The following is a 17,308-nucleotide window of genomic DNA, read 5'->3' as shown; positions in this document are numbered from 1 at the left end:
TGGGTGAAATAATGTAGATATTACATGCCATTCAGCTTCTTGGTTTCCCAAGTAATACCGTTTGGACGCTTGAAAGATATACATGGATTATCTGTATGGATTCTGATGTCCGTCAGATCTGACTTTAAATATATGCACTAAGTACCTTGTAAGTGATGGAGCTTGTTTGTCAGGAGTTTACCAATACAGTTGTTACTGTCTCAATTTGTGTGTTTTTTAAAATCTTCTTTGATTAGTACTATAGGTCCCATGTGCTTTTTGAAGGAGGGCTCCCAGGGGTCATAACACATTTATTTCATGTAGACATACTAAGCTTGTAGCTGGATGTTGGTTGCACAGGAGACCCATAAGCAGGCTGGAAATCTGGTACACCAGTGCTCATCCCTGAATCCTAGGGAACTGCAGCTGCCAGTGAACAGGTCATAGTTAACACCAGAAAGGAAGTTCAAAACTTTTCATTAAAAAAAAGATATATTAAAATATGTATATTATATATTAAAAAAAGATGTGTGTGAAGGGTCACTTGGTCATCTGCTCCCTCATTAAAAAAAAAAAAAAAATCAGAAAACCTGCCATCAGATTTTCAAAAATCAAAATTCTGAGAATTAAAGCATCCAGCCATCACAAATCTCATCCATTGTTGCACAGGGTGCCAGTCCTATATCCAGCTTGGGTCTGGTGCTTGCAATAGGACCTTCATCCTTTATTTAAAAACATACACACACAAAACAAACACAAAGGGAAAAAAAATCTGAATGCTATTGACAGGTCGTCTGATGTACCCTTGCTTCTGGAAATAAATTCACCCATTTTGCTGAGGCGACCAATGTTCTTCCTGTGTGCAGTGAGTTCTCCCAGACTATTTGCATCTTCCGTGTAGTGTGTTCGTAAGATTTTGGTCTTAGAAGATGTAATGCCATCAGCTTGTCTTTGTGTAGAGAGGACGCGGTTTTCTCTGACAGCCTTGGTTAGACAAAGGCACACAACCAGTACTGTGTTTTGCTTCTCAAGTCCAAGTGTGCAGCTTCTTCCTTGCTCCTCAGTCCCTGCCATAATGCATAGCAGGGATCTGAGCTTGAACTGGCTTTTTTGTCTGAGGTATCCCAGCATGTTGTCCATGATCCAGCTGTTAGTCTTGATGTTTATCTGTGTCTTCTTTGGCCTGAGTAAATCCTTGGCTGCTTTTATTAAGGAATGAGTCCCCAAGTCACAATGGCACAAGGCTCTGGTTTGCTAGCGTCAGTGACTTCTTTGAGAGAAGGGTTTGGTATAAGATCTGAATAGTAACTGTGCAGGACTTTAACTTCACCTGTCCCTCTCTGGTGCTATGTATGTTTTTTACTCTTCTTCACTGTGAGCCTTAAACTTAGATTTGCTCTCTTCTGTTTTTGACAGGTTGGTTCGCTGTGTTCCTCTGTTCTCCCTTTTCCTCATACACAGAGTAGTTGAAAATCTCTATCTCCATGGCAGGATATGTCTTGTTTTATTATATTCTTTTAGGCTTTTGCTACCTGCTTGGAATTCTGGTGATTCTCTTTTTAGGAAATACTTATGAGTCACTGCATTTGTGCTTCAAGTACGTGTCCCTCTGTTCTTTCACTAAGCTTATCTTTTGACTTGCTCTGTACAGAGTCGTGATCTATTCCTGTATGCTAGGTAGAAGTCTTTCTCCATATGCTCTTAAGTTATCATTCAAGCTTTTTAATTTAAGCTTTTTAATTTAAGGGACTATCTCCTTTGTTTTGTATTTCATTTTTATGGTAAAGAGTTTGTAATTATCCCCTCATTTGTTGAGTAAAGTTTAAAAAAAAAAAAATCTTTCTAGCAACACAAAACAAACTTTATCCCAGGTCAGACTTCTAATCTAAAAGATTGTAGTTATTTAAATATAAAATGTTTGTATTTTCAGAGTTTTCCTTAGTTCTTTTTGTCCTGAAAATACCGAGCTCTTGGGGTTTTTTATTTATTTTAAAATTCCTGTCACACAAGGAAACCTTCTGATGGAATCTACTTTAAAATGCTTGAGATCCTGACATAAAATTTAACAGTAGTACATTTCTTAGCAGTTTCTTCTTTTCAATGATAAATATCTCACCGAGTATCTCGCTGATTTGTAACAGGTTCTCTACTTCGAAAAAATTTTGTCTGTCCTTTGTGGATCTACACAAATATCATTGGAGACTTGCACTTATCTCTTCAGTAAGAAAATACATCTCTGGTGTATGATATTATGGGACAGATATAACTCAAATTTTGTACCTTGTAGTGCTGGAATACATCATTTTCTTTTTATTAAAAATAGCTTAATTGAATAAGTCTTGAACATTACCTGAGCTACTATATAATTTGTATGTACTTGAAGTAATGAATCTTTCACTATTCTTCCTTTCTGCTACTCAATTTTACTCAGTTTTAATAAAAAAAATTTAACTAGTGTTTCATATTTTTCAATAGTACAAAAAAATGCCTTGTTTCATGTGTGTAATGGCCCATAATATAAAATGTTTGTCTAAGTGTTATCTAGAAACTGAGCTACATTGGGTTGTTGTTTTATATACCTATATTTTCGGCAGAAGGTCTGATATAAGATCACAACACAAGTTAGTAAAGTGTGCTGTGCTTCTGATAGTTAAGTCTTTGTTAAAATATAAGTGTGGGGGTTTTTTTAAATTAAACTCAGATTGGCCGGGTGTGTATAAATAAACCCAGGCTTAAGTTTTTTAAACTTTCTTAATGAGATCGTACAGCAAATGTACTTCTTTCAAGTAAAACTGTCAGCTGTTTGTAAGCTAAGATACCAGTATGGAGGTCTTGAATACTTGATTAGGAAAAAAGTGGTTTTGATTTCTTGATAAGTGTTTAGCAAAGATATTCAGGTACTCAGTGGCTGCTGAAAAGGTGAGTTGCTTTACTGCCTCTTCTTTTTTCATCTCTTTAAAAAGTTTTTTAATCACCAAGTGTGGAAAAGAAAGAACAAAGTTACCATGCATTGCACACTTACGTCTTTCAGTATTTTGGTACTATGCTTTTACGCGTTCATGAATGTCAATGTATAAAAACCCCATTGATTTACCTCTGAGAACACAGCTTGGCCAAGAATGGAATGTCATACGTTAAGTGACTGTTACAAAACTGGCACATCCCATTTCTGATAAGCTGCTTACGCAGCCAGGGTTGATTGTACCTCTTGTGCTTCTCCAGCAGAGTCCAACAGTGTCCTGATGTGCTGTGCTGTGCAGCGCATTAAGATTTTGTCATTGTCATAAACAAAAGTCTTTGAATCTGCATTCCTGCCACTTAATGATTGGCATTACATGCTGTGCCTTGCTGTAATAGTGTTGATTCAGCACTGTGGGAGCTTTCAGTTTGCTTCTAAACTTGTAATGTTTATGCATGTAGGGCAGGGGGACTTGAGAGTGATTCCAAAAAGACCACAGGCATTTTTTTTTTTTCTGTTATCTTTAGTATTTCTTATCTTAATGCCTTACACAGGTGAAAGATACGATCCTGAGCCCAAGTCAAAATGGGATGAAGAATGGGATAAAAAACCAGCTTTTCCATTCAGCGATAAGTTAGGTGAGCTAAGCGACAAAATTGGAAGCACGATTGACGATACCATCAGCAAGTTCCGAAGGAAAGATAGAGAAGACTCTCCAGAAAGGTGCAGGTACTAGAGTAATTTTAACATGAATTTATTCTGTGAAATTGCTATTATAAAGCTTTTTGACATTGCTGGTTATTAGTTACAATAGTCTGACATTCTTTTTGTCTGTATGGAAGCACGGTTGGGTTCAATACCTGCTTCCTGGACTTCTTATGCAGCTCTTACTGGCCTTGGGGAATAATGTAGCTCTGTCAATAATTAACTGCTTTTGGCTGCCTTCCATTACTACCCCTAGCTTAGCTGCTAGCAAAGCAGGGAATTCGGCTGAAATCTCCTAAGCTTTTCCTTGTCTCAGCAATTCAGTGGTCTTCCTTGCACCAGTGTACTGGAGGCTGCCATTTAATGCTACAGTTGCTCTGAATGCTGAAGTACCAAAGAAGAGGGAGATGTAAAATTGCTTAGACCTGCCTTGATACAGTACTTCTTCCCTGAGCTGATCTCAGGAAGAAGAGGCTGCAGGTGACTTATTTCACTGTTGTTTTTTTTTTTTTTTTTTTAAAAATCAATTTCAGTTGAACCTTCTCAAGAAACTTGTATTTTACATCTGACTATTAAATTTTTCCAGTGATGAAGAAAACCTACCCTGCTTTGTCTGCAGAAAGAACTTTAAATGCATCACACTTCAACAGGGGCATTGAATTTTTCATCTGAAGATCAAATTTGTACTTAACAGAATCTGAAATTGCTGTAGAAGAATGTGCTCAAGTATATTGAAATAATTCCATTTTGGGAAACAACTTAAAATTCAAATTTGCACTGAGATTTGATTAATATTTGTTACAAGAATATCTTCAGATACATTTGCACACACATTTTTACATATGTGTCTATGAAAATGCACATGCATACACTTGTATATATTACAAAATCCAAGAAATTTTGCATGGAAACAAATAATTATAATGGTAGAATTTCTGAGAAAAAGGTAGTATGGTCCTCTTGCTAAGGCATTAATAAATCATAAAACTGGTATTCTTTGCACACATCAGGGTTCCCTCTTAGAACTTACTATCAATAGACTACAAAGAGAAGGGATTAGAAGAAAAGTAAACAATTTCAAATTTAACAATGGTATATTGCTGTGTGCTTTTCTGTCCTTACCTTTCAAAAGCAACTCGTCACATGACGTCTGTAAAGCTCACTATCCACACTTCATGTAGAGGATGTACAGTAAACATTTTTTTCTTTTTTCATTTCGCTTTATTTCTGAATGGCTCCTGGTCTCTTACTTGTGCTGATACAAAGTCTTGCACCTTCCAGTGTTTTAGACAGTCCTTTCTGCAGTCTAATCTTTATAAGCAGCAGCTTATTTTGAGGAATTCTCCACTGTACATCTCTACCCCAAGTTACACTGATCTTTTCATCTGGCTAATACTCAATTTTTCATTTTCTGTTTTGGTCTTGTAACCCTTGTCCCTTTTTTATTTTTCTTCCATTTTTGGTAAATGCCAGGTGCAGTATTTGTCTTGAAATTTATGAAAGTAATAAACTCAGGACTTGAAATAGAAGGAAGATTTTTTCAGACATACATGAGCAAAAACAATTTGGTAGTTGCTGGTTGTCCTGCCATAAGAAGGAATCCAGATTGCAGCAGTATGGCTTCTGTAATATTACTTCAGCTACCGACCTGAAATTTCCTTTTGGAAGGTATTTTATCAGTGTTGAAATGAAGGGATTTCTTTCTACAGAAGGCATCAAGGGATCTAAGAAGATTGAACTTAAGGTTATAGAATGTCTTTCTATTTATACTTCAAGATACTGTAAATACAAACCTTATAAATTCATGTTATATTAACAGAATACTATATTCTGTATGAAGTTAAATATTGAAACTGAATAGAAACATGAAATTTTAATTATTGTGTGACTTAAGCTCACAAAAACATAACATTTTCTTGTAAATGCTTCATGAAATCCATGCATTTCTGTGTTTTCACGCTTCAGCAAATTTTTTTCTAAAAACAAAAAAGAAGCCTCCAAAAATTTGCTAGTTTATTTCTAGCCTGCTGCTATATAATAACATTGAATTAAGTTGCCATTTCCCTTGGAAAAGTGACTAAATGGTGATACTTGCTCAGCTGGCAATTCTGCTGTTGTGTGTTCTATTGTTGCTGTTTTAATAGCTTTATAAATCATTATTACTTTAGTACTGTAAAGCCAATAAAGGTCTTAAGTCACATGTATTCTTTGTGCTTCACACATCTTCACAGTGGTTAATGGAATTTGGATGACACAATCTTTACCTCCAATATACACACCAGAAGATCTTGGCCAAACTTCTGGATTTCTGACTCTACTTGCAAAGCTTGTAGTTTGCATAGAAGAAAAAAAAATGCTTGAAGTAACTAAGAACTTAAATTGTGATATAGCTGGCTTGAGTTTACTGTAGATTTCAGTGAAACTGCAGTTCACACAGCTAACTCTGGAGAAGCCTAGTCTGCTTTTTTTTTTCTTCAGAAGAAAAATGTTAGTACGGGGGGGGGGGAGTGGAATTGGATTATTTTTTCCAGTAATATATCCCCTTGGAAGTAGAGAAGATCAGAAACAATACCCCATGGGGTGGGAAAACCTCTGGTTTTCTTTCATAGTTAGTTGTTAGTTCTTAGGTCTTAGGTGAATAAACCAATTGCTGCCCTGCATCTAGCCTTGTATGCTGAAGTTTTATTTTCTGAATTACCTGCAGATATACAGAGGTTGTTCTGAAACGTTACACTTTTTTCATAAGAATTCTTAAACTCTCTCAATCCTTGTTTCTCCAGTATTCAGAAAGGTTGATGCAGGTAACAATGGGAAGGAAGCAAAACTTTTAGTACTGCTATAAAAAGATGCAACAGTCGTGTTTAAAGGCAACTTCCATGTAAAGGATTACTTTTGTAGTAGGGTATAATTCAGATAGTCTCAAACTATCAGTAAACTATTTTATTGCTTTAAAGACTGCTGTTCAAGAAAACCCATACTACAAAAACCTCAAGGTGAAGAAAAAGAATGTGTATCCCTGCTTTGGTTTCTGGAAGTTGCAACCATCTACTTCCTTTGCAGAAGTTTTTTTTAATTATTTGGTACAATGCTAACTATAATTTTTATTTTTAAGTTTGTTCTGCAACTCTCAGATGCACTGCAATTTTTCTATTCTGAGCACAGTAAACACACTTAGAGGGATCATTAATCTGTAATGTTTCTTCTTCTTTTTTGTTAATGTGACCATTAAAGAAAAATAAAAAACAGATCTCCTGAGACAGTTTGGAAGCATTACAGGTTGTCATAGAAAATTGAGTATTGTAATATTTGTCCTACTTTCTGGCATATATGTTTCATTTCTTTTCTCAAAAGCTTTTAGACGTTTATTTTGCTGTAGATCACCAAAGACTCACTTTCTTTCATTTTTCCATTAGTGAGATTAATCTCTACCAGTTCTGTAGCAATAGCTCCATTGATCAGACTTGGATGGTTGTCAATCGCTTCCTCAACCCACAGAATGTGTATATGGCCTAGGTGGACTCTGTAGTGATAACAAGAAGTACACTGCAGCAGGTTTCAAGAGACTGAGCCTTAGTTGTGATTATTCTGGTCTTAGATACTTTCAACATGCCTCTAAAAGGCAACATCATCCACACTCCTCCGAGGCTTTTAGGATGGATGTACCATGCTAATGTGCAGATCGGTCTTCTCTGGGGGCTTGTATTAAAATTCTGATGTCACAAATAAAAATGTGGTTAGTGGTCCCCTCTGATGTATTTGTGCATGTAGGTAGGCTATCTGCAGAAATCCAGAACTGGAACAACCCTTTTGTTGCAAGTCAGGGTTGAACTGCCTTGGAAGGATAAGGTTAGGTGACGTAATTTGAACTCTCTTGTCTGTGTAAGGCTGGCTAAGCAAATGCAAGTAGTTAGGTTGGCCAGCAGCTATGATATTTTTCTTTTAAAAATAAAAAATTAAAAAGGGGAGTGAGCATTTATATTCACTGATGTTAATGAATTGAGCCATCCCCAGTGGTGAGTAGGTAATACGCATAGAGGAAATGACACATGCAAAGTATTCCAAAAAGCCCACTATTGTTAACAGAAAACAAAGGCTACCCTCCAGAGTATATTGCAGTTACTGTCATATTCCCACTGACAAAGGGGCAGCCTTTCTTAAATTTTGCAGTTTTAGTATTCTAATGCATTATTAAAATACAAAAACCTTCCACTTTCAGCTATGTTGCGAAGGGAATTGCTATTTCAAAGTAAGTTTCAATATATTTAAGCCTTCTCTACAGCAGTTTTCACTGTTACGTACAAATCTTATCTTGATGATAACAGGCAACATGACTGGTGGGTGGGCAATTGGTTTGTTTGTGAAAAATTTAAAATATAAAAGTAGAAAATGTAACAGATTAAGCAAATATTACACAGTGACATCTAAAGTTTTTGCCTAAAATGGTGATGCTTTCCTTCTTTTATATTTTAAGAATAAATGAGCTCTCTGATAGAAAATTAATAGTATCATTGCATTGCATAATTATGTAAACATCATTTTTCTGCAAACATTAAGGAATATAAAAGCCTGTTTCTCTGGAAAGGGAAGTGAGTTGAAATAAGAATGGAATTCTTGAAATCTGAAAGACAGTACCTGTATTTGGTTCACTGCTTTCTGTCTCTTGGTGTAAGTACTGAGCAGACCTGCCAACTTAACTTTTTTTGTTGCTGAAGTATTACATAATGTGTGGGGGAGTTCCTGTCAGAAGGTAATTAAATGTACTGGATTTAAACACTGATTTCCTATTATCCTCTGCCATGGACTTGCAGTTAATGTTTAACAAAACTTGCTTTTCTTCATCACTTTTGTACAATAGGTGCAATGCTGTGTTATGTAGATGCATTATGTAAGGGTAAAACACTTCCGTTCTCAAATGTAGGAAGAAGCAGTATTTTTATTATGAAGCATCGCTATAAGGAACTACAGTAACCAAAACTTGTGGCTTAAGCCAAATGTCCACTTAAGTAACTGAGAAGTCCATCACGAATGGTATTCTGTTGCTTTTGTTTTTCTAGTGACAGTGATGAGGAAAAATCAAGAAGAGGTAAATCTCCCAAAGCTGAATTTAAAGATGAAGAGGAGACTGTGACAACAAAACACATTCATATTACACAAGCTACAGAAACTACCACCACCAGACACAAACGCACAGCAAATCCTTCAAAAACCATTGACTTGGGAGCAGCAGCACATTATACAGGGGATAAAGCAAGTCCAGAACAGAACGTTGCCGCTCCCGGACAGCCGACGGCAAAGGTGAGACAGCAGAGCACAGTAAAACATGACTTTGGAAACAGCTTTCTTCTAACATCTGAGCCAATTTGTAGTTTAGGGTAGAATATGTGTTATGCAGCCTTCAAGGGAACTATTTTATCAAAAATGTTTAACTGGTCTTTTCAAAGGCAATGGAACAGTTTAATTGCAGAATGCCTTTTTGTGTGAATCCTTTAAGATGTAGAATGTAGTCATTACCATGTTTTACTCTCTTCAGGAAAGCAAAGATAAAATCTTGTCCTGAAGTGTGAAGGATTCTCTGAACCTGCACACTTACTGAGAAGTTATCAAGTTCTTCAGTTATCAGAAAAAAACCTGAGCCACTGGCTGTTCATATTTGGTTTGAAATTTAGCCAGGTTCCAGGGATTGTTGGCTTCAAAGACAAATCTGCCATCTCTCCAAAACAAAACAAAGCATCCAAAAAACTCAGAGAACTTCTCAATGTCCTTTAAGATGAGTGATGACATCATGAGATGAGATCTTTGTGTGATTTCTTCTTCAGGCTTCTGTACCCTCTGGCAGCAAGTCGTCTAATGACCTGGTTGATCTGTTGTTTGATGGAGCTAGCCAGCCAGTCTCAACTGGTAGGCACATTTTGGTTTTGTTTTCTTAATGCATATTTTGAACCATTTCTGAGGATAAGCTTCTTTGTTGTTATATAGATAGAGTAGTAGACAAATTGAGAAATGAATACCCAAAAAATTTAGAGCTGCCTAAACCTTTTGTAGCAAGGTACTGTATATGTTATTGCATGGGACTAATAAATGTTAGCAGCACAAAGATTAACTGCCAGATCAGTCTGTCAGAAACTGTTTTTGTAATGCAGTTATTTATAATTAACTCTAAAAGCAAGTGCAATCCATTCACATTCAAGCATTTCTCATAGTGCCGTTCAAAGGCTAGGCAGCTGGAGGTGGGTGATCTTCATAGAAGCTTTCATCTAAAGTAAACTTGTTTCTTTATCTTCTTTTGTCTTGGCACTTGGTTGATCCCAACCCTAATACCAAAAACAAATTGCTACCTAAAAGTAAAATTACTCATTGTAAAATACCTCTGTTCGGTCTCTAAACGTGCAGTTGAATTTTAAATCCATTAACCTTCATATGGACTTACCCTTATGCTCTCAAAATGCAGTTTCTTTTTAGGAGTGTGTTAAATTTCAGTGTATTGCATACAGGACTGATAGAGGAGCTCAGGGGTTTGGTGGTTTGCTTTTCAAAACCTAAAACTTTGAAGACTTGTTATTGTGCTTTTACAGGTTCTTAATATCAACAGTTCTGATTGTGGCTAGCATGGAACAGAAAAAGGACTTCCATGCACTTGTGGTCTAATGGCCCAGCTGGGAGAGTTAACTGTGGGCAGAATTTTTGTTTAAAGATCACTTTGAATAGCAAATAAAATACGAGCATGTGCCTTTTCATAGGTAGAAACCTTTCATGTAATTTCTCTCCATTCCAAATAAGCAACTTCTCTTAGTATATATGGGGTCATATTCACATTGTTGGTAGAAGTGTATGTGTCTATCTTGGGGATGACAGATACTTAGCTCCAGCCTTTGTTTTAAAGACGATGTAAAAATCACATGAGACTGTACCAAAACATGGCTGTCCAGAGTGACTGAAGGCCCACATGTGTGGCAAGGTGGCTACATTCATGCATATGTAAAGACTACTCTTACTTCTTTCTGAAGCTGTGCCACTTCTGGGTATATTGTAGCAGGAACCCCTGTAATATGTGACACTAGGTATTTTTATTATAACATATGAGCAAAGCCAGTACTATGAGCACGCTATGCAACACAGTTCCTTTCATCACTAGGCTACCAAAATGCTACCTTTATAAGTATTTAATAGAATATAGAATACATCAATACTCTATTGGAGGGAAGGGAAATTGTCATGGTAATATAGTATCAGAGATCTGTGTCAATCTTTTCTTTCTTATTTCTGGTAGATCTTTAAAACTTTGTGCACTTTTATTTTTGGGGAAGTGGATAAAGTTTGTATGTCTGTTCTGAAATATATGTTAATTCCTAATGGTTAAGAAATAAAATTCATTTCATGCATCTGTTCCTTTATGCACAAATGCCCCCAAATTTAAGGAATGACTTAATTTCCATTATTGTCTATTTTATTAACTTCATATACAGATGTGTTCATTGTGCATTGGAGTTACCACAGTTCCGTGGTATTTTAAGATCCTGGATCAGAACGACTACCCCAGATCAGTACTGAAACTTCTCCTATCCAATACTTATGGGAAAAGAGATTAGAGCCTTTTTTGGTTTTATTTATATACATATGTGTGTGTTTTTATTTCTATGTATAAAAATAAAATCACATTGAGAATAGATGTTTCCACTTCAAACTGAGCCTTCCCATATTTCAAACAGAATGATGGCAGCTCCCATATTACAGTGTATTTGAATATTTCATCAGTTTGGTTCTCTGCTGTAGTAAGCCTTTTTTACTTCTGCCTTTTTTCTTCTTTTTCTAAAGCAGCATTTAGAAATGGTGTTGAGAAGAGGCGTATTACCAGCTGGTCCTGCTAAATAGCCTTTTTGCTGACCTGGGAAGGCAGATGGAAAGGGTTCATTTGTAGTGACAGATCTCGCATGGGAATCTTTGAGGATAGCTCATGTTGAGAAGATTAGCACTGTCCTTCACATGCAGGTCACTTGTTATGACCACTGTTCCTTGCAGCACAGGGTGTGGGAACATTCCCAGTGTCAGACAAGACACAGGGAAAGGGTCAAATGCAGCCTTTGATCTGTCCTGTGAAGGAACTGGGAGGGAAGTCATGTGAATTCAAGGAACTCAGAATTTGCTTATCTATGTATTTTCAGGTGCAGAGATGTGGAAGAAGGTTGGTGAGGCTTGGGGGGGTTACACATTACTAAAGCAACACAATTTGTATGTGAGGGGGACAGTTGGTTGCCATAAAGGAGCAATCTGTTTGAGAAGATGTAGAATCTGTGGTTAGACCTGCTGTAAGTAATTTTTTGGTGTTACTGGAGATGAGGTTCTTTAATCTTAGCTGGTGATACCTTTCTTTAGAGAGTTACTGCATTCAGCTTAAGCTCTGCTATCTCTCTGGAACCATTTCATTTGAAAACAGGCAATAGAGGTGGAGGAAAAGTTGACTTGACTGAAAATGTTCAGAGGTTATTTTGGGTTTGAACCTAGTTCTGTTTTTAAAATTAAATTAATCCCTAGATACTTTGTCAAACAGCCTAGGGATAATAGGTGTAGCATGAGCGCATTGATTTTTTTTTTTTTTTGAGGATGTGGTTGAGAGTGTCATCTGTGGTGCTCATTCTGATAGAAACCCTCAAACCATTAACCTGTTCTGAACTCTGTAAGGACACATGCGATGAAAAAAACGATTTGAAAATGTTCATTGCAGTAGGCAGAGTAAACATGATCAGAACAGTTTTTTAGCTTGATATTTCACTGGGTCATCTCACCCCCTTTTTCATTCTCAGGTTGCAGTCAGTATAAAACTTGTATATAAACATATGTAAGATGCTTATTAGATCACTTCAGAATTTGTGTTGAAGAAATTTCTTAACTCTGTGTGAAATCTTCTCTTGAAAAGGTGGTAAAAGGATTTCAGTTGTGCTGTATTTCTGAAAATTCAAAGAGACCTTCCTTGCGTTCCCTTCTCATGTTTTATATCATATGCTACACACTCAGCAAGAAAAGACATTTCCCCTTGGAAGAACAGTCGCCTTCCTGGCAATGTCTACAGTAAAATAACATTAAAAAGAAATACAAGTACACATGTATTAGGAAGTGAATGGTTCCTTTTATTACTGCTAGCCATTTATTAAAAAGGAGATGGTTCTAGTTTAATTAACCCAGTTGAGAGTAGCAGATGGGGCAGAATGTCTTGCAGCGATAAGACAATTCAGAAATGGCACCAGATGTTGGAAGCTGTCCCTGGTGGTGTTTGAGTGCAGCACAGATGTTCCAGTCCCACCTGGCTAGTTTCTAAGCACTGCAGGCTAAGCAGCTGTGATGTAACCTATATAATGTACGCATAATGCTAAAAGCAAAATAATTCAGCTGCTGCAGCTTCCTCTAAGGGTGGGACTGCTTGGAGGTGAAATCTTTGAGGACAAACAAGTAAGGTCAACTTCTTAGCTTTCTCAGGTCAGTGGAATACCTACTTAAAAGCAATAGCAAGGATAATTTGATGGCTTTTTTTAAAACTGTTTTTTTTAAAAAAAAAAAAAAAAAAGCAAAGCAGCTTTCCAGTGTGGTTCTTAAATCTTTCTTCTGTTTTTATGTCTTGGCTGGGGGTTTTTTTTGTGAAAAATTGTTACTATGCTGTATTCAGAAGTTAATAATTTATGTGCTGTATACAAACGTCTGGTTGGGAAACTTAATGTTCCTGCTGTAGAAAGGAAGCAAACTTATTAAAAAATGAACACAAATGCAAGCTCTGTCCTTGAAATCCCAATTCAAGATCATTGCAGAATCATTCATGCTTTAAGTAACACAAAAACTAAATAAAGGCAACATGTAATTTTTCACAGTAAGCATAATAAATTAACTTTTTTACAATAAGAATGTTTGGCTTTTATATATAAGACTTCCAAAGTTTTAATTTTACAAACCACCAAACTAGTAGCATCCCTCACTAGTTAAAACCTTGTTAACCTTTTTAATCTCTTTAAATTTATTTTTAGAGATAGCAGAAACTTGTGTCTTTTAGTTCTTCCCTAGGAAAACAAAATTGCAAGCTCTGCAAGGCACTTGGAAATAATCCAGTTTATTGTTGTTCAGGCTTGTATAAATACAGGATGGTAGTGAACAGCTAACACAGTGCCAACTTTAGGGAGCAGAATCAATAAATCCATCTTGCCACATACAGAACAGCTTTTATTCATAAATCCTGCATGCAGTTGTTGCAATGAATCTTTGCACAATCCTGTAACAGCAGTTGGCTTCCTTCTGTTTCTAGGTGGATCAACTGACCCATTTGGAGGATTTGCTGATTTTAGTTCAGCTGCTGCTTCAGCAAGTTTCCCATCATCGCAAGGTAGGATTAATCTACAGATTGAAATGCTGTTTAGGGGCAGAAAGAGGGAAAGAGATGCCACAAGGCGTTATTGAAAGTCACTTACCTTTCCAGGGCAATCTGTGTTTGTTTAACTGGACCACAAGTGCTATGTTGAGTAAGGAAGAAGATAGCTACTGTCTGGTACAGCATGTGTCTCATCGGACCTGAAACTTTTCATGAACTTTATTACAGAAAAATGTTAGTGCGAGTTACAAATATATCTCTGTTCATCTAATAATATAAGCATATAATAACACTTAAAACATAGCTCTAATTTTGAAATGCACTGAAACAAGATGTGACTTCTGGAGTGGAAAAGTAAAACCTGAAATAAACAAGTGGATCTAAATGCTGGCTGAAGAGTGCTTGCTAAACAATTAAAAAAAGAGCCAGTGCATCTGTCGTGGTTTAGCCCCAGCCAGCAGCCAAGCACCATGCAGCCACTCACTCACTCCCCCTACCCCGATGGGATGGGGGAGAGAATCGGAGGAGTAAGAGTGAGAAACACTCCTGGGTTGAGATAAGAACAGTTTAATAATTGAAATAAAGTAAAGTAGTAATGATAATAATAACAATATAATAATGATGACAACAATAATAATATACAGAGCAAGTGATGCACAATGCAATTGCTCACCACCCGCCGACCGATACCCAGACAGTTCCCGAGCAGCAATCGCTGCTCCCTCACCCCCCCCCCCCCCCCCCCCCCAGTTTATATACTGAGCATGACGTCATATGGTATGGAATAGCCCTTTTATTCTGGCTGTGCCCCCTCCCAGTTTCTTGTGTACCTGGCAGAGTATGGGAAGCTGAAAAGTCCTTGACTAGCATAAGCAGTACTCAGCAACAAGTAAAAACATCAGCGTGTTATCAACATTCTCCTACTAAATCCAAAACGCAGCAAGCACTATGCCTGCTACTAGGAAGAAAATTAACACTATCCCAGCCGAAACCAGGATAGCATCCCACTTCTGCAGTTGTGGGCAAGGAGCTATTTTAATGGGAGCTCTACAATGATGAATGCTTCAAGATGGCAGTATTTGTTTCCAAAATGATTGGAAAACTGGCTGTAGTGATAGGACCATTCAGATTATTAATCATCATAGTCTTCCCAGTGTTTTATGTAAGGTTATTTAACTATTTTATTTGCAATAAAAAGCAGTCATTTTTCTAATACTTCAACTAACAGTTTGCAAGCTTTTCAGATACAGGTAGGTATTAATTGTAAAAAAAAAAAGTTAGCTGCTCTGGTGGGATGAAAAGACTTGCATGAAGTGCTTGATAGTTTGGTTTGCTTGCTTGTGATAATACTGTCAACTGAAAAGTTGTTAGAAGGGGTTTATGCTGCTGTTTATAGTTTCTGGACATGTGCAGAGGGTTCAGATCACTCTTAACTTTGATAATATGGGCAGAACAGTAAATTAAATGGGTAAGTTGAACAAAACCAAAAGATGGGGTCATGTTCAATGGAAAATAGCAGCCCACCTGTGCTAGAAAAATGAGTCCCTAAAGATGTCCTCAGCTCCCACCTGTCGTCTCAGATTTTTTAAAAAACAAAAAACAAAAAAATTCTAATTATTTAGAGACATGCAATTATTTGGCCTTGTCAGATGGCATAATGAGGGGAGCTTGAGACAGGCAATTTCCAAAGCTTCCAGTGATGTCTGGGTTACTATTGGAAGGCCTCGTATGTTAGAGGGGAATTTAGTCAAGTTATGTCTTCCATACACAGTACAACCTTGCCGATGGCTTTTGCAGTTGTATATATGCATCTGTGGGATGAAGCTGACCAATGCTTTATTTTAGCTTGGCTAAATAACAATTTGTTACAGTCTTTTTCCCTTTTAGGAGAAGCTTATTAAATAAAAGATATCTAGATCTTACTTAAGTCAGGCATGAACAAGTCCCTTCCAATCACAAGAGCAAGACTTTAGTACTGCTTGTTGGGACAGTGCTCAGATTTGCTCTTGCCTGGTTGCACGGCGTGCAGTTTAGAGCTATCGTGTCCCTGCGGCTGGCTCAGTGCGTGTGCCGTCATTTTGCATGCAGACATACAAGCTATTATGTAGACGTGGCCACTGTCTGAAAAATGTTTCCCTTAAAATTGGACTGAAAAAAATCCAGAGTTCTGGGAAGCCACCTAAAGCAATCAACTTCCTTCTGGTGGAGTGTGTTTGGGAGCCTACAGTGCTACCCAGACAGGACAGTGCTGCAAACAACCATGGAGTGGAGGGAGCTGGCAGGATCTTTTGTGGAGTTAATTTGGGCAGTAGTGGTGTTTGTGACTAGGGGTTCTCAGCAAGGGTGTAGGATTAAGTCCAGAATGAGAAAAGAACAGCAAGGACATTGATCAGCAAACCTACCTGCGAGCCAGCTTTTAGTCAGCATGTTTATATATCTTCCTTTATTTTGCTGTGTTAGGAAAATTGTGCTGGGCGTGGATTAGTTAATACACCTTTAATTTGCTTGGCAGGAAAGAACTGCTCTAATATTTTTACAGGCTTTCTTAGGCAAAACCAAGTTGTTTTGCAAACACAAAGCCGCCTACTATGCAAATAATTTTTGTGTTAATACAGTTTAAATTGATACAATCCTTTATCTGCATTAACATGATTAATCTATTCCAATCACCATTATGCAAGGGACAAGGAGTCCTGTGAAATGATTAATCATTGCTGAACAGCATAAGCCCCTCTAGAAATCTTTTTCCTTCTTGATTAATCATCTTTGAAGTTCTACTGAAGGGGCAAAACCTTATCCCTTTTACCCCCACTTCCATTATTGGTGCTCAGTGCACAGGTCTGAACATAGAAGCAGCACACTCAGCATTTACTTATCTATCAGGAATATTTAAAGTAGGTTTTAATTTTTAATATGTAATACTAATTGAAACATTCTAATATAGTCCCTCTTTGTGAGGGAGATCAAAGCAAATGTTCTAGTAATGCCCTAAGCTAATGAATATTTGTCCACTTTGTGCACTGAAATTGTTGGCAATGCTTGGATTTGCAGATTTACTCTTCCTACTATGCTTTAAATTCTAATGAAGATGACTTAAGGTTGAAGGTGTATGTTGGTAAATATTTACACGGAGTGTAAAAGACTACTGCAGTTACCTTTTGAGCAGGTAGAATACAGTTGTAGAAAATTGCTATGGATGGCCGTTGTAGAACTAGCTGTTGTATTAGGAAGTGGAAACTGGCATTAGATTCATCTACCCCAGCTTTACATGTTTGAGTCTTCATTTGCTCATGTTGCTCAAAGTTCGTTTCATATGGCAA

The 17,308-nt window shown here is 37.1% G+C and overlaps 1 protein-coding gene across 4 annotated transcripts in view; it reads left to right on the top strand.

The window, feature by feature from the left end:
• Window positions 1–17,308, top strand: part of CLINT1 (clathrin interactor 1) — a 53,973-nt gene that overhangs the window by 32,137 nt on the left and 4,528 nt on the right. For 2 of the 4 annotated variants that reach the window (XM_075714988.1, XM_075714990.1), the window contains exons 6-9: window positions 3,493–3,667; window positions 8,698–8,938; window positions 9,460–9,541; window positions 13,926–14,003. In XM_075714988.1, the coding sequence (XP_075571103.1) occupies window positions 3,493–3,667; window positions 8,698–8,938; window positions 9,460–9,541; window positions 13,926–14,003 (576 nt within the window). Of the gene's footprint in view, window positions 1–2,120; window positions 2,200–3,492; window positions 3,668–8,697; window positions 8,939–9,459; window positions 9,542–13,925; window positions 14,004–17,308 lie in introns of all 4 variants that reach the window. The other 2 variants (XM_075714991.1, XM_075714989.1) reach the window with 2 other exon arrangements.

Source organism: Pelecanus crispus, chromosome 8 (genome assembly GCF_030463565.1).
Source record: "Pelecanus crispus isolate bPelCri1 chromosome 8, bPelCri1.pri, whole genome shotgun sequence".
NCBI classification, from domain to species: domain Eukaryota; kingdom Metazoa; phylum Chordata; class Aves; order Pelecaniformes; family Pelecanidae; genus Pelecanus; species Pelecanus crispus.
Note: the sequence above shows the minus strand (reverse complement) of the source record. Positions and strands in the feature narration are given on the sequence as shown.